Source organism: Rhinolophus sinicus, linkage group LG05, assembly GCF_036562045.2.
Source record: "Rhinolophus sinicus isolate RSC01 linkage group LG05, ASM3656204v1, whole genome shotgun sequence".
Classification (NCBI taxonomy): Eukaryota; Metazoa; Chordata; class Mammalia; order Chiroptera; family Rhinolophidae; genus Rhinolophus; species Rhinolophus sinicus.
In genome coordinates, this window is record NC_133755.1 from 95,575,198 (window position 1) to 95,598,303 (window position 23,106).

Consider the following 23,106-nt stretch of genomic DNA (forward strand, 5'->3'; position numbering starts at 1 on the left):
GTAATACTGGTTTGGTGGTGATGAACTCCTTTAGCTTTTTCTTGTCTGGGAAGCTCTTTATTTGTCCTTTAAGTTTAAATAATAGCTTTACTGGATAGAGTAGTCTTGGTTGTACATCCTTACTTTTCATCACTTTGAATATTTCCTGCCAATCCCTTCTGGCCTGTGAAGTTTCTGTTGGGAAATCAGCTGCCAATCTTATGGGAGCTCCCTTATAAGCTATTAGTTGCTTTTCTCTTGCTGCTTTTAAGTCTCTCTTTGTTTTTAACTTTTGCCATTTTAATTATAATGTGTCTTGGTGTGGGTCTGTTTGGGTTCATCTTGTTTGGAACTCTGTGCTTCCTTGGCTTATATGAGGTGTGATCAAAACATATGGTGAATGTTTAACAATAAATTTATTATAGTAGAAGCCCATTGCCATTAATCCTCCTCACTTTGAACACACTTAATCCATTGTTCTTGCCACTTTCTGAAGCAGTTCTGGAAATCTTCTTTTGTGAGTGTTTTTAGTTGCGCTGTTGTGGCTGCCTCAATGTCCGGAGTTAATTCAAAATGTTTATCTTTCATGGTCATTTTAACTTTGGGGAAGAGCCAGAAGTAGCACAGTGCCAGATCCAGTGAATAAGGTGGATGAGGACACACTGTAATGTTTTCATTTGACAGAAATTGCTGTACCAGAAGCGATTTGTGACACAGAGCATTGTCATGATGGAGGATGACTTATGGCACACTTTTAAACACACCTTCTCTCAACTGTAGCTCACACCCAACTGACTGCACCGAACAAGTTGAAACTTGTCCCAAACTATTACGAAGGTTCGACACACCTCTTCCCATATTGAAGATTCCTGCCTTTCTGATGGATGGCACTCGGCAGCAGCATTCACTGTATTTGTTAATCACACCTCATATTTCTATTTCCTTCACCAGGTTAGGAAAGTTTTCAGTCATTATTTATTCAAATACATTCTCAATCCCTTGCTTTCTCTCTTTTCCTTCTGGTACACCTATGATGCGAATGTTGGTATGCTTGATGTTGTCCCAGAGATCTCTTAAACTATCCTCATTTTTTTTGGATTCTTTTTTCCTTTTGCTGTTTTGATTGTTTTCTGCTACCTTCAAAATCATTGATTCAGTCCTCTGCTTCATCTAGTCTGCTGGTGGTTCCTTCTAGTGCATTCTTCATTTCAGTTATTGTATTCTTCACTTCTGACTGATTCCTCTTTGTGGTTTCTATGTCTTTTTTGATGCCTGCTCTCTCTTTGTTGAAGTTCTCACTAAGTTCCTTGAGCATCCTTATAACCATTGTTTTGACCTCTGTCTCTGGTAGGTTGCTTGCCTCCATTTTGTTTAGTTCTTTTTCTGGAGTTTTCTCCAGTTCTTTACTTGGGACACATTTCTTTGTTTCCTCATGTTGGCTTCCAGAGCTTGGTTTGTCTTGTTAGTCACTCTGTTGGTAAGTACCTAGTTAAAAACCTGAGCTATAATTGTTTTCAATAAATATTAGTTGAATGCAGGATGGAATTATTATACATTGTGATGATTGCTATGAAAGAAGTATAGGGATCTACGTATGAGAGGGAATGGGGCATGTTCTTCAGATTACTTACTCAAAGGAATCTCTTGGATGAAACGGCGTTTAATGTGAAGGAGCTAGTCTAGCAAATAACGGAAGGCTGACTCTTCTAGACAGAGCTAATAGGAAACATAAATGCCCTGAGAGAAGAAACATCTTGAGGAGCTTGTGAAAATTTAATAAAATCTTTGTAGTTGGAGCATGAATAATAAGGGAGAGTGGAAAGAAGTGAGATTAGGTGGGAAAGTATAAAACATATCATTCAACTTCTTGCAGGCCATTTTAAGGTTATGAATATTATCTTAAGTATTGAGAAGTCTATGGAAAGGTTTTGAAAGTAGGCTAATTAGGAAGTCTATCACCTTAGATATGAAGAAATGTGCTGCAAAAGTAGCATCTGGGAGCCACACTGGTGGGCTTGAAGTTGTCCCTTTTTTGCCTTTGCCTCATGATTAATCATATGCTTGAAATTATTAGTGATGCTTGACACTGGGTAGCCATGTAAGTCTGATTTGACAATGCAATCATTGGTATTATGTGAAAGTTCTTGAAAAAGACAAAATCAAACATTTAGCAATGAAATAGAGGAATGCAAACTTGGGGTGGGGTGGGAAGTCTGAGAAAGAATAAACAGATAATCTAGAGAAAAATTGTGAAGTGTTATGGAGCCAAGGAAACAAGATTTTCTTTCTTTTTTTAAATGCACTTTTTATTTTGGAATATGTTTAGATTTACAGAATCTTGCTAAGGTAGTAGAGAATTTCCATATACTCTGCACTCAGGTTCAATTTCCCCTAATGTTACCACCTTACGTTAACCTGATACATTTGTCAAAACTAAGAAATCAATGTTACTGTTAAAAACACTCCAAACTCTGTTCCGAATTCACTAATTTTTCCAATAATGACCTTTTTCTGTTCCAGGATCTGATCTAGGATGCCTCATTGTATTTAAATCTCATGTTTGCTTAGTCTCCTCTGGTCTGCAACAGTTTCTCTGAATTTCCTTATTGCTCATGATTTTGATAATTTTGAGGAGTCCTGGTCAGGGGTATTTTCTAGAGTGCCCCTCAATTTATGTTTGCTTGATGTTTCATCTCAGGATGAAATTTGGGTCACAGCGTTTTAGAAAGAATATCACAGAAATGAAATGCCCTTCTATTCACATCATATAAAGGTGTACATGAATCCACAAGACTTCTTACAGGTGATATTAACTGTGATCACTTGGTTAAGATGGCATTTTCCAGACTTCTCTACTGTAAAATTACTACTGTTCCCTTTCCTTACGTTACTCTTTGAAAATAAGTCATTAAGTTCAGCCCAGATTCAAAAGGGAAGGGACTAATTTCTACCTCTTGGAGGAAAGAATATTTATATATACTATATTGAGTGCTTCTTTATGGAAGATTTGTCTAAGAGAAGTGAGGTTTTAAAATGGAAGGTGTGGTCATAGTCTACTGTACAATTTATTCAGATGAGGAATGAAAAGTCTTCATTGGTTTTTGGCAAAATGAAGGTTGGGATTACCTTAGGAAGAAACATTTTAATTTAATTATAAGGATGGAAACTAGATGAGTGAGAAGAAGCATGAATGGCAGGGGTGGAATTAAAGACTGTTTATGTGAACAATTCTTTGAAGATATTTAGCTATAAAGTAGACCTAGGAAAGAGGACTGTAGTCCAGGATTCATGTGACAATAATGTTATGTTGTGTTCTTTTTGTACATTTTGTGCTAGGAACATGATTCTCAATTTCAATTCAGGTTTCTAGTGACCTTAGTCATAAGAGGTTTTCATACAGCTTTCAGAATCCTCAACTTGATTAAATTCATTAAATTTAAATCACCATATATATTGTTATCATAGATTATGTTACTTTTAACTCTTTGTATGAAAAAGATTCCTGTAAAATAAAAAGCAGGCCCAGGAGAAAAAGACATTACTAGTTGGAAGCAAATTTGTAGCTAACACGTCTATGATTTCTTTGCTAATAAATGTCAAATGTAAATAGATGACGTGGCTGTCCGCTACTTCACCATGCTCAGTCTGTATTGAGCGTTTAATAAATTTTGTTTGGGCAATTGCAGGAAGCCTTGCAACCGTTCTTGGTGAGAGAATCTTTACAGCCCAGTTGGTCTTTCAACTGTTTACAGTTGCTATAATCATCTTCATACTCACAGCTATTGGCTGGAATAAAAACAAAGAAATTAGTCACTTTATTATCATTTTCCTCCATAGCAGCAACACAAATAAAAAATTCAGTGTGAGTAAGGAGTGGGGAATTGAACAAAGAAGTTGGCATCATTCATTACACTCTGATGGCCATTTCATATCTCGAGGGACATGTAAGTTCCCTTAGTTAAATTCACTGATTAAGCCATCATTTCTTTTAAAATATGAGCTTTCCCAAATGTTTCTAAAATGATTGACTTCCTCCCTCAGAAAACAGAGCAAAATGAATTTGACTGAATCTCTCTGGAACTGTGCTATCCAAAATGATCGACACTAGCCATGTAATTGTTTAAATTTAAACTTAAATTAATTAAAATTAAATAGCATTGCAATTTCAGGTCCTCAGTGACATTAGTTACATTTCAAGGGCTAAATAGCCAACGTATCTAGGGGCTGCTTTACAGGACAGTGCAAATATGGAATAGTTCCAACATTGCAAAAGGTTGTATTGGACAATGTTGCCACTAGACTCTAATGCCACTAATCTTTCAGGAGTAAGAAGTCATGATGAGAAAATGTGGATGTGAAATGTAAAAATGAGAGAATTTCACTATTACTACTGTGCATTTCCAGTTGCATTTCCCTCAGAGGTTACACACTCAACAAATCTCAAACTAAATTTATCATCCGATCTACAAGCCTGGCATTTCTTTGGTATCCCTCCCCAACTCCCAACTTGATTCACCCAGTTTCAGGGAAATGGCACTGCCAACTACTAAATAAGTCAAACCAGGAACCAAGAATCAACCTGAACTTGTTCCCCAGCACTTAACAAGCACAGGCAATAAGCACTGGATATTCTACTGTCTTCCTTTCTCTCATAAACTGTCCATTTCTCTTCGTTAATGTTGCCCTAATGCAGTCAAGAAATCCATTTGTGTTTGAAGCCATGGTTTTCAACAGTCTCCAAGCTGGCCAGGAGCACTTTATAAAACACAATTCTGATCTCATCACTCTTCTGCTTAAAATCTTTCAATTGGCTACTATTACTAATAGGATAAATTCCAAACTCCTTAACAAATAGTCTTCAGCAGAGGTGTGAGTATTTTCTTCTTTAGTTAATTTATGGCTTTTATATCATAAATAATCTGAATTATGGCTATACAGTTCATTCAGAAAGAATGCTACAGTTCAGTCTGGTGAATTTAAAAGGTGAAAATTTCAGAACTGTATTGTTCCTAATAATTTTCATAGTACATCCCAAGTAAACAAAAATAACAACTCTTTGTACCTCAATTCATAACAACACTGCAAATGAGATACACTATGACATTAATTTTATTCTCTTTTGCTGAAATAGTTTTGAATCTTCTGTGAGCTAATAATACTATATGCAGATTTGATAGACATTTAAAAATTACATAAAAGTTACTAGCAAACAGCAGCGCAAGTGGTTATTAAATTGAACTTGATGATTCTCATTAGACTATGAGGAAAATGAGGAATTTAGTATGACGAACTCATTGGCATATAAGGAATTGTATTTGGTGTGCCTGTCCACACAGAGTACATATTTTTATATTTGTACATATTTACTTTTAAGAAAGTCACCTTTACTATAATAGCATTAACTTTGATGAAAAGAAAATTCATACTTAATTACAATAAATTATTTCCACAAAAACATTTTCATATATGCCAATATGTAGTGGGTTCAACATAGTTATAAATATGCATTGTTGGTAGATGTTTCTTTAGGTTACATATATTATAACAGGTTTTCATTGCAAATAATGCATAGATACTGAATGGTGTAAATTTGTTGCTTAAACACATTCTGTTGAGTAATTTTATTGTCTTTGCATGAAGGCATTGCTTAAGTTGGTTACATTCAGATTTTCTAATTTTTTTAAAAAAGTGTCAGTTCATTTTATTATACTAGCAAGTTAATGACTTCAAACTTACTGCATAGTCCATTGACACAGTCATTAGGGCATCTGGCACAAGGTGTTCCTTCCAGGTAGGGGGTATTTATTCTGCTAATTTTATTACCACTGAAATTTGAAATACAACATGTTAAACATTTTTTTTTTCTTCATTTTTTGGTTCAGTTTATGCTCCAAGAGTAGCTAGCATCCATCGCCATATATACCTGAATATTTCTTCAATGTTTTCAATTATGTCAGCTGAAAAACTAACATTCCCAATGTGTAGTCAGATAACTATGCAAAGTAAGAGAATAATTCACACATGTACTCACTTCCTTGACCATAATCTCACAGCCTGAAATGGGATAAATAGGGTTTAAAGTTTTCAGAGCATATTTGAATGTGGCAACACTCTTCTCCTCTTGGTAGATTCAGTCAAATCGCTAAGTTCGAGCACCACAAGGAACTGGCTAGAGGTAAACTGTACCCTGTACCCTCTAGGGAGATAGGAGAAGCTACTGCGGGACAGAGGGAAAATACTTAATGTTAAATGTAATTATATATTTTAAAAGGAAACTGTGATTATTAATAGTTTCTATAATATGAACTGGAGAAAATAAAGCTCCATTTGGCTTATTAATGTAGGGGGTGATATTTTCATGTAGTTTTTGTGTGTATTTTTAGAAGGCAGATGGGTTAGGAAGGCTTTTTAATGTTTAGAAGTTTTGAGTGTGAGATTTTTGTATTTACTAATGTACCCTGAAAATATTAGAAAAAAGTATTTCACTACCACTAATCTCAGGGTATATTGGTCTCACGGTGACTAGCCTGCATCTCATTGACGATTATTATCCTATTGGCCATTATCTGAAAATAAAAGGGAATCAAAGTTTCAATTGGACCAAGTGGGCCAAAGACTCAAGGCAAGCATCTGAATCTCAGTCTCCCTGCACAGAGCACAGCTATGTATGTGTGTGAGCCCTTGGAAAATTTGTGAAATAAATAGATGTAAAAGTATTTTGGAAGTTCTCACTCCTGCTTTCCCTCATTATTCACTCCAGCTCTTATTACAGATACCTGGCTCCAGGTGCCTCCCCTCTCAAACCAGGCAGTGAGTTTGGATCCATTCTCCTAGGGCTCTTCAGTTCTTTCAACTAAACTCTAATAAGTACTTGCAGGAAGGTCACACTTCTCAAACCAGAACCTGAGTTATCTACAGTCTCAAAATAAATAATGTAGGAAGCTTGATTTGGGGGGAACTCTCCCTCCGGTGGCAAGGAATTTCAAACATTAAATATAACATATGTGTTATGAATATATCTGCAATATGTCCATAGGAATTTTTAGAGATAATTCAAATGTATTGCTTGTGGAAAGAGTATAATTCCTGCTATAAATACAAATCTTAATGGGTGGTTCCTTCAGAGACTTTTGTGTGAAGTTCTGAGAAGCAAAGACTTACTACCTTTTCTTGATAATTTGAAATATATCAAGGATTTCTTGAAAAACCTTTGAGGCCCAATATTTAATCAATTCTTAATGGTGTACTATAGGTATTTTTAGATAAGCAGGAGTAGGAACATATGATTGCAATGGGCTGAAATCACTAAAATGTCATTCTGATCAGCTACCTCACCTTTAACCTTGGTCTTACCATCAAGCTTTCACTTTCTAGAAGATGAACTTAATAAAAACTGACAGTACCAAATCTAGAGAACAACACTCTGTGGATACCCATTGAGTCACCCTGAGCCTTGGGAAAGGCAATTGAGAGAGAAGACAAATCATTTTAGTCGTGAGGGAAGACAGCTCCAGAATATTATACGTACTTGAAACTGAGAAGTTGGTCTTCATGTGAGAAGTAAAAAATTAAAAAACCTTTCTAAATATTTCTCTCTCCCCTTCACTAAAATATGCTTTTTTAATTCTGGTTTGTCTATTACATGATAACTTAAAAACATCAAATTGCTGATGACATTATTGGCAGCAAATTTGAAAGTATATACTTACGCAGGACAATATCGGCAAACATAGTAGTACTGTAGGGTTTTTTGATTGGGACAATGGGCAATTCCACATCCAACTCGGAAAGATGAGTACCAAGCAATCTACATGCCCATAAGTGAAGATACAAAAGCACATTAGAGAAGACAGAAATATCAAAAAACAAATAGTAGGAAATTTAAAAAAACACTGAAAAGAATGTTACTAATGTATTATGTTTTCATATACTTTATGGGTATATTTAGTTAAATTATTACATTAAAGTAAAAATTTTTTAAAAATTGCATTTTCATGTACATTCACTACTTTATCCATTTAGACTGTTCAAAAAAATACAGAGTGTGTTTCCTTACCAAGAGCCTGCAGGCTTTTGACAAATGACAGTTGAAATACCCACAAAATGCAAAGACTATTCTTCACCTACTTGAGATATTCCCCAAAATTCAACATTGGAATTAGTCAAAATTTGGAGAAGCTTTCTTTTTAGGGTGTTTATGGCAAAGGGATTTTCAAGTGTTTCTCTTACCTGGGTATAATGTCCAACCACTGCTTCGGGGTGCTTTGGACCTACACCATAGATAAAGTCACGGTTCTCATCGTGCCAATTTTGGATTACATATGACCATGAAGTAGGGCGACTTGACATAAAGAGATTCTCGCCACAGTCGCTTGTACCTAAGAAAAAAATTGACCATTCATAGGGTAAGCAATAAAGCATGCAAATTTTGATATATATACACACACACACACACATATATATGTATATATATATATATATCTCAGAGTGCAGTGGCTGAATATATATATTATGTAATACATATACAATACATATATAATAATACATACTATATATGTTATATTATATATAGTATATGTATTATAATATATATGACATATATTATCATATATATATATATATATATATATATATATATATACACACACACCAGAGTCCCTGTTCTTCAAACACAGTGCCATAGTTGGCTAACTGTTGATTCATACATAGGGAGTTCCTTATCAACTATAACTATAAGGTGAATAGAAGCTAGATGTGCCAAACACACTGAGGCTGAAGTCAACATGTAAAATTTTGAGTAGATGAAGTCCTCTTTCTTTAATATCTACCTCCCCTAGACACATTCATTTACATATTAGATTTTTCATGAGTGTATGCCTCATGTGCTCTCAACTGCATATTGTAAGGTTGCTGAAAGCAGACCGCAACTGTAATAATATTCTTTTATTCTCACCCACACTTACCAGAGATTTTTCATATACAGCAAATTGAATACATGTTGAACATTGTTATTTTGTGTAATCTTTGAAAGAAATCTGACACTCTGTCTTTAAGAGCCCCAAGTATGAAGGAAATGACACCAGAAGGGACAATATTTTCCAAGTTTATGGATCTCCCCTCCATCAGCAAATCAGAATGTCACAGGCCAACTTCTCCTCAAAGAATTAGGAAAAAAAGTGCTTTGAAGCCCAGAAACATTTCAATATATTTTTCAAACCTTGAATGTAGTATTTATGTTTGGATGGCCTGAAATGTAATGTCTACATGCTATTTAAAGGGAGTGTAAGCTACTCTTGGATAGCTCCTTTAAGAGGGAAAGAAAGAAGCTGAAATTTTAATAGTAGACTAGTGTCTTCAAAACCATTTGTTTCAATCTGACTGAATACAGTCATCCCTCTTCATGATTGCATTAAATTATAGTATTAAAAATACAAATAACAATGGCAATCCTATTTTCAAAACAGGGGAATTATTTACTACATTCAAATTGTGCTTGCCTATATCTGTCATTTTTGCTAATTTAAGAAATATATATATATATATATATACACACACATATATATTATCTAATAGTTCATACATATGATATTTTATTTAATTGTATTTATGTTCCTTGTGTAGAGGTCATTTCTTATAGATTATTTTGAGTCTAATATAATATTGCATGCATTGTAAGTACCCAGAATAAAAAAGACTTGACTTATAGAATAAGTCATCAAAAATGAAAAAAAGATGCTAGTGTTAAGTATTTTTGAGGAAAATTCAGAAACTGTTTGACAAATACTGCATACTTCGTACATCCAGAAATAAATAGTGTTCTAAACACAAATAGCTCCATAATATGAAAAGGGCTCTGGGTTAGAAGTCAGAAATTCTAATTTTAAATTTCCTATATATGACACTAATTACCAATCATTTTCCCCCTGAAAGTCAGTTTCCTAAAATAGAGAAAGAGTTGATACAAGACCTGTTTTACTCATGAGATGGTTATGAGGCACAACGTGATATTGTGAGACAGTTTTTGTAAAATATAGAAAACTCAACAAACACAAGGTGGGGCTTCTCAGAGTTTTTTTTTTTTTTTCCTCACACATAGGTACTTCAACTTGAAAAAGTCAGCATTAGAAACATTTCATAAAGATTTCTTAATGCAACATAAAAAAATGGCCCTTTATTATTTTACTTGTTCATGTACTCAATAAATATTGATTTACGTACCAATTTTTCGATCCGTACTGTGTTTGTGAAGGCACTTGTTTGCCCACTCTTGGGCACTTGCTGCTGCCTTGCTGTCCCATTTCTAAAACAAAGGGGGGAAAAGATACACACTTAACGACTCAAACCACAAAAGAGCGTATGCTTTGTAATGAGATTGGTAGTTTCATTCATCACTATACAATTTTTGCACATTCATATTCTGATTTTCATTATAATCAGACATATTTTTGATGTGCCTTTTTCTTCTCCACAAACAAATATAGATAATATGGCTACCCTAAATACCTGGGAAAAAAATCTAAGATATTAGGTTGGTGCAAAAGTAATTGCAGTTTAAAAGGTTAAAAATAAAGGCAAAAACCGCAATAACTTTTGCACCATGCTAGTTTATCTTCTGTTTATGACAGCACAGTAGGCACAACTCAAGAGTTGTAGTAGGGGGCCTACTCTAAACACCAATAAACATGGATGTATTGAGACTATTTTTTTCCTATTATACTGCCTGGCATACTTTATTCCTAGTTCCTTTTTTTCCCCTTTCTGAGAACATATGGGAGACATATGGCCTTTAGTCCTGGGCCCAGAAAAGTGGGCTGGTGTTTACCCTAAATGTCATAGATCATAAAGGGAAAAGATCTTCTCGATCCTAAATTAGGAGACAGAATGAGCAAAAAAACATAATGGCCCCTGACTGGATGTCCAAAGATTTAGTTTTAATTCTGCCTCCACACATTAAAAAGCCCTATAAACTAGACAAGTTATTTAACCATTATAAAATGAACTCAAGAATTTCTTCCCTGTCCCATGGAGTTAATGCAGCTTAAGCTTTGAGCCCCTCATTTGCATAGGCCTGTCCAACATTGTGCTAAGGGACCTCAGTATATATTTGATTATTCAATTGTGTAATTTTTTTTTTTTTTTATGCAGTGGTAAGATAGTTTTGAAGCTTAAAGAAGTTTCATTTAAGCTTCAAGTCAGCAAAACTTGAATTTCCCCTAGTAACAATATGTCTCCTAGAAAAGATCTAGGGTGTAAGGGGGAGTATAGGGGGAGAGGACATCAGTAATAGGATGATGGCAATGATGATATTGCAGGTCTGACTGTACAGAGAAGGACTGGACAAAGAGCTGCCTACAGACAGAGAATTTATTAGAAAACTGTTTTGGATCCAAAGGAACAGAAAATGCTGGGAAAAAGTGTTGAAAAGTCAATTTATCAAGGACAGAAGGCACATACTAACGTCAGGGCCAGGGTCTTAACCCAGAGCTCATGAAGGGGCTGCAGGGGCTCCCTGAGCCCCTGGAATTGTATGCAAATTGTATGTACATGCATTTTCTTTTTTTTTCTGGGAAGAGAAATTCCACTCACTCTGAAATGGGCACGATAGCGAATCAGTTCTGACAGATTCTACTATTCTAGTGAATAGAACATATAATGGTAGGAGGATATACAATTTATAAGCAAAAATAGTATATAGAATGCAAAAAGAAAGAATATTTCTGCCTTGTAGATAACAAAGTGCAAATGAAATAACAAATCCCGAACTTCCTAAGTCACAAAGTTCCTGAGAGATCTTGTTTGCTAGGTACCGGCACTCGTCACAGCTGGCTCAAGCCACTTTCCTTATGTTACTGCCTCTTACCATCTTCAGCATGTTGCTGGCAGGTGGAGAGACTGCTCTCCTCAGGTCATTGTGTTTATTTACAATCTCTCTTTGGACTTCTTTTCTGGTGATTTTCAATGCATTAAAATTTACACCCTAAAGGGAAACCAAATTAAAATTATTATTATTTTTTAAAGTTGTGAAAATTGCATATGAGTGAATAAGTTTATGCAAGAGAAAAATGATTATTTAAAAAGTGTCCAGTTCAAACCAATATTAATTATTAAGCATTGCTAAGGAATCTGGGCCAACATTATGACATTTAATTAGGAAAGAAATAGTGTTAAATTTTAAGGTAGGAGATATAATTCATGGCATGGAAATTAAAAACACCTCTTAGGCCAGAAATACCAATTTCTAGTCTTAATGTGATTTTTCTAGACATATGAATGACAACATAACAACAAAGATACAAGATAGGAATCATTAAGACATTTTCTCATTTACACTCAACCAGGATATAGCAAGGGAATGGTAAGAGCAGGGGCAGGTGACTCATTCTAGATTTTAAGGGGAACTTTTACCTGACATGATGTCTGTATTTAGAGAAAAAATGCTTAGTCCAAGCACATTCAATACTAGCAAATTATTCTACCTATTATACAGCAGATTTAATGGATTTGCTCAAAAGACAGTTTTATAATATTAAACAAACCTCCAAGGCAGTTTGGAGGGAGCAAAGCTATCTAACTAATGGATTATTGCTTACTTCATTCCTTTCAGTAACAGAAATATAATTAAAGTATTAAATCCGATGCTCATCATTATTCTCAGTTGTCAAGACATGGAAACATCTGAAGTATCCTTCAATAGATGATTGGATAAAGAAGTTGTGGTACACAATGCAATATTACTCGGCCATAAGAAAAAATAAAATACTGCCATTTGCAACAACATGGATGAATCGTGAGAATACATTGAGTGAAGTAAGTCAGATGAAAAAAGTCAAGAAACATATGAGTGCATTCATATGTGGAATATAAAACTGAAAGCAGCAAACAAACAAAACAAACAAAAACTCATGGACAATAGTACGATGGTTACCAGAGGGAAGGAGGGGTGAAGGGAGGTGAAAAAGGGTAAAGTGGGTGAAAGACGTGGTGACAGAAGGAGATTTGACTCTGGATGGTGAATACACAATGCAATATACAGATAATGTAGCATAGAATTGTGCACTCGAAAACTATGTGATTTTATTAAACTAATGTCACCCCAATAAAATAAAATAAATCAATCAGATGTTTAACTTATATTTTTGGTTTATCTTGGTGTGTGTATTGTGGGGGTTCAGCCTGGAGGTAGAGTAGGGTGTGTGAATTATTTCATAAAATTTACATAATCCCATGACCTAAATTTACACAAGAATGTGAAGTTATATTAACATGAGCAAAATTTTGAAGTACAAATGTAAACAGACAGGGCCCTTTATTGCTTTCCCTGATACCTTGGGATAAGTTATTCTCTCTTCCCTGCAATCCTGAGTTCTATTGAAGCTCCCCAGACCTATGCGAACATAGGCATAACCACATTCTATTGCCACTATGTACTTATGCATCCATCTCTCCCACCTGCTTGCATGTTCCTAAGGACCGGGACCAAGAGTGAATGCCATTGTATCCACAGATCCAGCACTTTCCCAGCTACTGGTTCCTAAGTTAGCAAGGATTCACATGTGAAATAGTAGCAGTGGCCAATCTCTGCATCATTTAAAAGCATAAAATAACAGCCTTGGGTATGTCCCATTAACCCTCAAAACCCTGCTTAAAATAGTTTCATTTAAAGGCACATCAAAATTGGGTCCCAGAGAAAGGAGAAGTAATTATTTCCTGCTTCTTATACCATCTTCCTTGGCAGGTAAAAAATTCTACTGACGAAGACATGCCTTTGTTGTTGCTTTTAAAATAAGTATCAGTAAAGCTTTTATTAGGTGACAGGTGAAAAATTTTGAATATGCAAAGTGTTCAGAATAAAGTGGATAAAATATGGTATCTATCCTTAAAGAGTTTATATTGGATAAGGAACACGACATAAATAATTATAATATCATATGATACATAAAATGATAGGTGGGATGTACTAGATATAGAAGAAGGAGAAATCAATTCTTCCTGATTGAGGTTAAGAAAGGTCTAACAAAAGATGGTCTGAATTGGGGTTTTGAGAGATGAATAGTGTTTTCTAGGCATCTTGAGAAAGCAGGCACAGAAAACTATACTGGGCAGAGGGTAGGTAAAGCATCTGATCAGCAAACATTTAGTGGTGCAAGAGACAAATGATATTTCCCTTTTTAATAATTTTATCAATGAAAACCAGGAAGTGGACCAGAGCAGTAACGCGGGATTGGAAAGGGCCATGAAGGGAAATATTTAGGGAAGAAATTGGGAAGGCAGCAAACTTCTTGAATGAAGCCCTTAGTGGTGAAAACGTTGTCTTCAGATTGAAAATTTGATTATGGTAACCTAATGACTATATTTTTGAATGTTAAGTGAGGTTTGCCGCAGTGTAAGAATTCTCTGGACTGTCTGAGGGGTCCTAGCTAAACTTCTATGCCCTACGCTAAAGAAGGATGTGGGAATAGATAGCAATTACCAAAGCTGCTCGTATTCAGAGGTTTTCTGATCAGGAGATAGAGACTTTCTATGGACCACTACACACTGATGGAAGAGCATAATTGATCTTGCTCTTGGGATTATCAAAGTGAAGCAGCATATTAGAAATAATTGTAGCATCTTATCTTTCACATAATAATTGTAAAAATTATGAAAAAATCCAAACACTTAAAATTTTTAGTAAATTTTCTTCTCATAATAATAATAACAATAATAATAATAAATAGGTATAATTATCCTCACTCACTAACTATGAAAATTAAATGTGGTGATGTATGTGAAGAAGTGTTGCCAATTTGAGATTGTGTAAACATATTGTTATTTTTCTGGGGGGATCACGTCAAAATTGATTAAGTCAAAGGAAATCAGAAAAGATCTTATGATATGAGGAGTTTTGTTAACTTTTAAACCTATAGATCAGTGCTGTCAATAGAAAAACAATTAAAGCTTCGCACGTAATTTTAATTTTTTGGTGGCCACTTTAAAAAAGAAAAAAACAAACAGATTAAATTTATATTTAAATCTATTTTATTTAATATATTCAAAATTTTTCCATCATTCCATCATATAATCCATATTAAAATTATTAATAAGATATTTTACCTCCCTTTTTAAATGAAATCCGCTATGTGTTATATTTACACAGATCTCAATTCTGACTATCAATATTTCCAATGTTAGTACCTTCATGTGACTACGGGCTACCATTTTGATCAACAGCCTTAGATTTAATAGTGTTAAGTACCTTGAGCAATCAATGAGTTCTTTGTGATATACTAGACACTCTAGCACTTTTTACTTTCGAAAATTGATCTAGTTGCTTGCTGTTCCTCAAAGTTGATTGAGTCATTCTGAAAAGATTTTCAACCTTGACCATACCTGTCCATTTGCAGGAAAGAATGGGAGCAACACAGGAGCCAGAAACAGCAATACTGGGAATACTGCCATTGCTGGGAAAAGAAAGGGAACAAAGACCAGCATTAGAATGCTGAGTGAATGAATTTCTGAGGAACATGGGAAAAACAAAGTGAAACAATGTAATGATCTCAGATATACCAAATTCATTAGTATAACAAAAGATTTGTCACATGGTGCAGTAGAATGATAATGGATTCAGCCCCAGAAGCAAGCCTCCAATGGAGACCATAAAGACCAAAGCACTTGAATTAACACACCTATAAATGTTAAGATTACACACTTCCAGCCTAGTTCCTTCCACAGTCTTGTCTATGTAGCTAAGCTACTCTTTTAAGATCTAGGAATGACTTCTTCACCTTGCCCATTTAGAAGTAGTAATAGCTCCCAACTATTGCTGTTACTGGCGCACTGCTATACTCCTTGGGCTTTCCTTAAATCCTGCTTACCTTTATAAACATCCCCTTATTAACATCTCTTCAGTTAACCAATTATCATGTACCATTTCTTTCTGGCTAGGCCTCTGGCTCATATATTTGCCATTCCTACAGATAAGTAAATGTACTAAGAAGTGTTTTGTTTTGTTTTTAAACACTTTCAGCCATTCTCCTCAGCTCTGTCCATGCAGCCAGTGTAGGCTTCATACACACTCCAAGCTTTCTCTTTATTACAATGCCTCACATTTAAAAAATGCTATACTCTCCTTTGGATCTAAAAATCAAAAATCTTTTTGAAAGGATTAACAATCCAATCTGTATGAATACCGTTAATATGCTCACTAATTCAACTTTTTGGAATCCTGAGGAAATAAAAACATTAGGCATACATTTTTAACACATTAACATTTATATGGGTAAGACATTATAATTAATTTATATTCAATAACAGGAAGGTAGCATGTCTAAATAAAGCAGAATACATCCTCTTATTAGAGTATATTAGACATGAAATTATGTGCATGATGGTTTTGTAACAAGGAAAATGCTTATGCTTCAAAGTTAAATTAAAAAAAAAAAAAGAAAACCACATACTACATGGGACATCTTCAGTCTTCTGTTATGGATGAAAGTTTGTGCCCTCCCAAAATTCATATGTTAAAGTCCTAACCCCAGTGTGGCTGTATTTGTCTTTGGGAATCTAAGGAAGTAATTAAGTTTAAACAAGGTCATCAAGATGGGCCCTGACCCAATAGGGTTAGTGTTTAGATAAGGAGAGACGTAAGAGTGTCCCCCCACCCTACCCGCACACACAGAGAAGAGGCCATGTGAGAACACAGGGAGAAGGTGGCTGTCTGCAAGCCAGGAAGAGAGTCCTCACCAGAAACTGACCATAGTGGCACCCTGATCTCAGACTTCTAACTCCAGACCTGTGAGAAAATAAACTTCTGTTGTTTAAGCGACCCAGGCTTAAACAACAGAAGAATGTGTATGAGTCTGCTATGGTAGCCTAAGCAGACTCATACACATGCTCATGTGTACTACTTGAGGGTCAGGTCATTTTCAGGTGTGTTCTAAGGTCCATAACATGTAGCAATTTAAAATCATCTAGAGCTACAATTCTGCATTCCAGTGCGCATGTGTGAAAAAGGCTCTGAGCTAGCAGGTTACCTCCAACGGCCATCCAGCATCCATATCTCAATGCTGTTTTGCTTTTCTCGTGGGTATATGACAAAAACTCTATGACATAGGTATGTGGGGCCAATTTTAAAATGAGGTAAGAAAAAAATAATTACATAGTGGTACTGATGATCTTGATGGGTGAGAGATCTGGAAATAAGTATATTCTGCTTCTCCTGGAGGACAATAAGAGAAATAGGTCCTCATCCCCTTCTCCCACAAAAGTAATGCTCAGACAATAAACAAACAAACAAACAAACAAACAAATAAAAGCCAAGCAAAGAACAAATGACATTAAACAGAAATAGAAGAGAATGAGTTTATCTTCATGTAGTAAAACATTCTTTTCTGCATTTTCCATAATAAGTCTACATTACTATAATTACAGTAATTAGAAAAAGGAAACATCTTTATTCCAAAGAGATTATTAACTCTTGGAAAAGTGCCTCTGACTTTGTCAAACCTGTTATCTTAGTACTTTTTTAGCTAGCTGGTGTAGCTAAGGGGTTAGGCATTACAATGTCCAAGTGAGTGAACAACAGAGGCATAGAAGTATTAAGTGACAGTGTCATTGCTAGTAAGTGTGTAGCTGGGACAGAACCTAAGATTTATTTGAACCTCAATATCCATTTCCCACTAAACTGTACTATACTTTTGGGGGGCATGGGCTTTCAGGTAAGAGTGAAAGCATTTAATGAATATTTTACTTTGACAAAAGTAGTCATGCATTACAATCAATCTTTTTTATGGCTGGTAAATAGCTGGTAGATTACTGAACATGTTTGACAAATGAGAAAACCTTAAAACAAATATTAACAATTAACTCAATCCTTTTTTGTTGTCCTTCAAATATAAAATAAAACTACTAAGATTTTGAAAGCTCAAGTAATATTTTCTTAGGATGTCCATCTTGAGTTGAAAACATTCACCATTATGATAACCATTATTTGTGAAACTTTTTTGAAACAATGGAGAGCTCTGTTGTCATTTCAATAAAGTTTTTGTCCATTTAAATAACTAGGATGGAAAGGGAGGGAGTTGGAATGAGAATCACAAAATTGATAACATATCCCTATAAGTGTTCTATAATGAATACAAATTATACAGTTGTTTCTACAATGTTTTGGAAATTTAAGGTCTTCTATGCAATTAAAATTTCACTCATAGCAATTAGAAAAGATTGATTTTGTTTATATTGTAGTTTTTAGGTGGAATAGAGGAAGTGGTAGGAAAATCGAATGAAAATTAGAAGACAGAAAAGGAAAAACATGGAAAGAAAAATAAACTTATTTCTGTATAAAGCAAATATGTAAGTTTAATGTCAAAGAGCCATTTTTATTTCACAGGACTATCTCGTCCCCTATTGAGCAAATGTAAACTTTGGCACCTGTATCATGAGAGAGGAAAGAGAGCAATGTTTAAGTGTTCAGAAGCCTGGGTTTTTGTTGTTGCTGCTGCTTTTTTACCCAACCCATCTTTAACTATATGACATCGAAAGTTTTCATTTGCCAAATTAAAATATGGTGACATAGAGTCACCTCATAGGGTTTTTGTGAAGTTTGAGAAGATAAATAATGTTAAAGAAATTTGAAAACAAATCAACAAAATCACTATATACATATAGGTCCCAAAATTAATATTACTACTTTTATAATAATTTGGGATGCTTGCTCCCTCAGCTGGTAGTGTTGCCAGCAGAAATCTCTCAGCTCTCAGGCCCTTCAGAACTGCCTCTGCTGAAGATAGCCACCTGGCCTAAGATCATTCTCCCTCCCTAGGGCTCCCTCACCCAATGTCTGTCAGATATTAGGTAGAAAGGCCTGATCTCTACATTCCAGCTACAGATGACTCTGAAACATAATCACTCAGAAGTAGTTCATTGCCAAAGCCTCCAATGAGATTAAATCGTAGCTTGATTTCTGCCTTTGCCTAATCTTGCATTCTTCTCCTCCCTTCCAAAGAAATTGATGCTAAGTACATTCCTTAATAAACTTCCTGTGTCTCAGATTTTCTTAACATTGGCTGGGGAACCTAACCTGTGATATCATTCATTAGATAATCTTTATTCCATTACTCTAGGACAGGTTCCTTATTTGTACTTTCATTATCCTTTGCTCATATGGCTGCATGTCTTTGATCACGTTAATCCTCAAACCTTGATGCTATCCACGGACATTTCAAAGTTTCTCTCCCCGAAGAAACTCACAGGCTAACTCCACAAATACTGATCTTGTCTCAAGATAGGAGCATTTAAATCCCACCCAGTAACTTTTAATTATATGCAATTTTTCTGATTATGTACAGGATCTAATTTCTCTCAAATTTTTATGTACGTTGGACTTTTCCCAGAACTACACTGTGAGTTTGAAAAAGACAGACTACCATCTCCATAGTCTTTGAAATGCCTTGTGGCTGATGATGGTTCACTATGGACTTGCTCAGTGGTGGGGCTGCTGAAGCTTTCAAAGTCTCCAGAGGACACTCTCGTAGGCTAGTGTCCCTGGGCAAGTCCATCCTTCTGGCAATGGCTTCAAGTGGGACTCCTGGAGAATTTGAGAGCAATATAGAAAAACAGAACCTTCTTTTTTTGTTACAAGTTAGTCACAAGCAGGTATTCTTTCCTTTGACAGACAGACATGTGTCAAGGTTTACACACTCTATCCAGGATAGTGTGCTAGAAATTGCTGAACATGATCAAGTGAATGAGACATGATTCCCGCCTGCCCTCAGAGAGTCTTATCAAATCATTCGGGGAACCCATCATTCAAGTACTCCAAGTATGAACTATTTGGACTTTCCCATGTGTGCAAAAGTGGAGGGTGAAGTTTCATGTTCTTTTCCCTTACCAATTCTGATACTTTAGAAGAATGGGAATAATCTAGCATAAAACTGGGCTCCGGAAGTTAACTACTACAGATGAGGTAAATATGGTTAAGAGCTATCATAAGCTGGAAGAGAAAAGCATTTAGTTCCACGCCGTCCCTCTTCCCCAGGAGCCAACCTAAATACCATGTGCTGCTAGAATACGGTTTATTTTACGTTCATTGAGTAGAGACACAGAAAACATTAGACAATCAGCTAAAGTAATTGCTTCTTCCTGTCACCTACTTGCATGAAGACAATTTCCAAATGTGTGTAGTTACACATTTCCTCTGCTAATTACTTAGGGGCAAACTTTAGATTCTTTTAAAATAACTTGCCTTAAGAGTTATTTCATTATGTGCAAGTCACCAACTCTCTCCTTTTACATGGTTTTCCACTCTGTCTTTTGTAATTTTCCTTTTCCACAGAGATTAGTGATTTCTTATAAGTGGGACCACAGAAAAACCAAATCCAGGGATTTCAAAGATTTATAATTCTAAGTATCACTGGTAGACTACAATCTAATTCCAGACAGCAGAGTAAATTGTGTCTTCTGAAGCATAAATGGATCTGATCCAATTAAAGTGTAATATATTGTTCCTTCCTCACATTGATGTTAGGACGACCACTGCATTGGAAACACTCACTTGAAAGAGAAAATAAATTATTTTCTTTAATGGTATGATATCACTGCTTATCAACCGATAAAAAACAAACGAACAAAAACAACAACATAGTTACAAAAATTATACAGGCATACCTTGCCTTAAAAGTCCATTTTGAGGAAATAAGGATTTTCAAATTATAAACTAGGGAGGATTTGCTTAGTTCCCAAGAAGATAATTTATAAAAGGATTCACCTAAAAAGTAAATTTTAGCCTTCTATTCCAGTCAGGATGGCAAAATAAGCAGACTTATGGTTATTGCCTCAACATAAACTCTGAAGGAATGATAGAAGCAAAAGGGAAGCATGGCTTCCAAGAAAGTATCAAAAAGATAGTGAGAAAAATCTGATGAGATCAAGTCTCTCATGAGCTCTAGTATGCGTGTCTGGATGTGTGTGTGTGTGTGGTGAGTGTGAGTGCATCCTGGGGCTGTGGCTGGCCTGACCATGTAGTAACAACTTCTAGTTCCTGCTTTTGCCTCAACCAATCATTGCTTCCCCTTTAATGCAGAATTCTGCAGCACTAGAAGGAAGGAGCCACCTCTTCTTGTGCTATATGTGTGCAAGACAGCATCAGGGACACATAAAAACCTTCATCAAGTGTGAAGAACTAATGAAAATAAAGACATGTGGACTACTCTACATTGCTATTACAGTCCCATCTTTATTCCTCCTTACGCTAGGGTTATGTGAGTATAAATTAGTGTGACTACTTCCTCCCAGAGCTGTTTCTTCCTAAAGTGTAACCTAAGGAGTGGCAGCAGATGGAAATGATCCTGGGATTGATTTCTAAACAGATGAGGATAATAACACATAATATATAGGTCCATTTTGTACATGAAATGCAAAAATCCTAACAAATATTAACTCACCAATTTCATAAATGCATTTAAAATATCATGATCAAGTAAAGTTTATATCAGGACTGCAACAATACTTCAAAATTAGAAAATGCACTGGTCAAATTCATCACACAAACTGACTATAAAAAATCAGGTGGCAAAAAATGTTTCACTAAATTCAATCCCTAGTTATAGCTAAGAAAAGAACAGAGGAGAATAGAGGAGATTATTAATTTGATAATAGCAATATACTAATTATCTATAGCACATATGATAGTTACTGGAGAAAGTAGGTGCATTCCATTTAATATTGGGAACAAGAAAATAATGACTAATGTCACTGCTCCTGTTCAACAATGCATTGGAGATGTTCTGATTGAAGCCATAAGAAAAGAAAAAATATATATATATTGAGAGTTCTGACACTCTTCCTCCCAATTTACCTCTTCCTCTTAAAAATCTGAGCTCAATTCAGAGGCCCCAATTGACCTTGCAACACATTATTGTAAAGTAGTAGCTCCTGAGCTTGAAACTTGTCCCCAGTTTAATTTCTTTGATTCTCCTCCTGAGAGTTAGTTATACGGGCAGACACTGATTCGGTTTTAAGTAGGGGAAGAGTCAACACCAGATCTTCTCTGGCAATAGTCTACGTCTTCCCTAAACGCCCTGGCTGACAGTCAGTCATAGAGTAGAAAAGCATTAATAACGTATTCTCAAAGTAAAATGTTTCCTCTACAAGGTAAATAAGTCCTTACATGTTGTCATTAGGTAAGTGCTATGGTCTTTTAATACCTGTTTATCTAGAATCACTTCTTATTTGCCAAGGAATATAAAGTTCTATGTAGAAATTGCTTCCTTATATAAAATATACACAGCAGATATTATGTTTAAATTATTTACGTAAATGTAGCTGCCTGAGTAGATTAATTTTTGATTGGAAACCTTCTAAAAGTCTCTCTCTCTCTCTCTCTCTCTCTCTCTCTCTCTCTCTCTCTTTTGATTTGAGAGCATTTCATGGGGAAAATTGTAACATATATTTGTAATCTTTAATTATGAATTATCTCAAGGTCAATACTATAATTTTGTTTTGATAGATTTAAAACTATTAGCAATTGCTTCCCATCCTTATTTTAATGTTTGTATTAACATATATCCATATATGTGAATATTAGTAAAGTTATTAATAGATGGAAGTATGCATACACATATAAGAATAGGTTTTCATTTTTCCATTAAAGGCAATTCTAGAATAATTGTTTCCAAAAGTCATAGATATGAGAATGAATTTTATTGCTTATTTTAGAATAAAAGGTAAAAAAAAATATCATTTAAATGTTAAGTTTGATAAAAGTGCTTTGGGAATAATACAGCTGTATTATAGTTACTTTCTTGGCTTAATGAGAGTATAATAACTTCAGGTCATTACTGGCAATACAAGTTATCAATAAAGCTCTGAAAAATCACGGATTCATTTACTAAGTATCATTTTACCACTGACAAGGCATAAATATATTGGCATAAAAAATGTTCACCTTAAAATAAAGGAATTATCACTTACTGTTGGTTCTTTAAACAAGGTCAAATATCCACTCATCTGTAGGAAGAAGGAAAGTGGAGAGAAAAGGTTAGAGAGCTATATATATACGTTGCACTTATTTCCTGTCTTTGGCAAATACTGTTTGTGCAAGTAAATCTAAGTCAACAGGTCTGAAACAGGATTTCATACCCACAGTCTCAC

The 23,106-nt window shown here is 35.1% G+C and overlaps 1 protein-coding gene across 1 annotated transcript; it reads right to left on the reverse strand.

The window, feature by feature from the left end:
- Nucleotides 1-2,269: 2,269 nt before the first annotated feature.
- LOC109448880 (cysteine-rich secretory protein 3) lies at nucleotides 2,270-22,970 on the reverse strand. Its single transcript, XM_019734602.2, has 8 exons — nucleotides 22,927-22,970; nucleotides 15,349-15,419; nucleotides 11,840-11,956; nucleotides 10,198-10,279; nucleotides 8,209-8,357; nucleotides 7,689-7,786; nucleotides 5,716-5,804; nucleotides 2,270-3,765 (listed from the first exon to the last, which is right to left on the reverse strand). The coding sequence occupies exons 2-8, from the start codon at nucleotides 15,415-15,417 to the stop codon at nucleotides 3,638-3,640; spliced, it is 732 nt and encodes a 243-aa protein (XP_019590161.2). The 5' UTR covers nucleotides 15,418-15,419; nucleotides 22,927-22,970; the 3' UTR covers nucleotides 2,270-3,637.
- Between the last annotated feature and the right edge of the window lie 136 nt (nucleotides 22,971-23,106).

Bases quoted from the DNA above. Each gene is read 5' to 3' on its own strand.
- LOC109448880 (XM_019734602.2), bottom strand. From the start codon at position 15,417: ATGGCAGTATTCCCAGTATTGCTGTTTCTGGCTCCTGTGTTGCTCCCA. The intron at 8,358-10,197 runs GTACGTAAATCA...TTTTTTTCTTAG, and splicing joins CAGTACGGATCGAAAAATTG to GTACAAGCGACTGTGGCGAG. The intron at 3,766-5,715 runs GTAAGTTTGAAG...TTTTTATTCCAG, and splicing joins CTGTGTCAATGGACTATGCA to CCAATAGCTGTGAGTATGAA.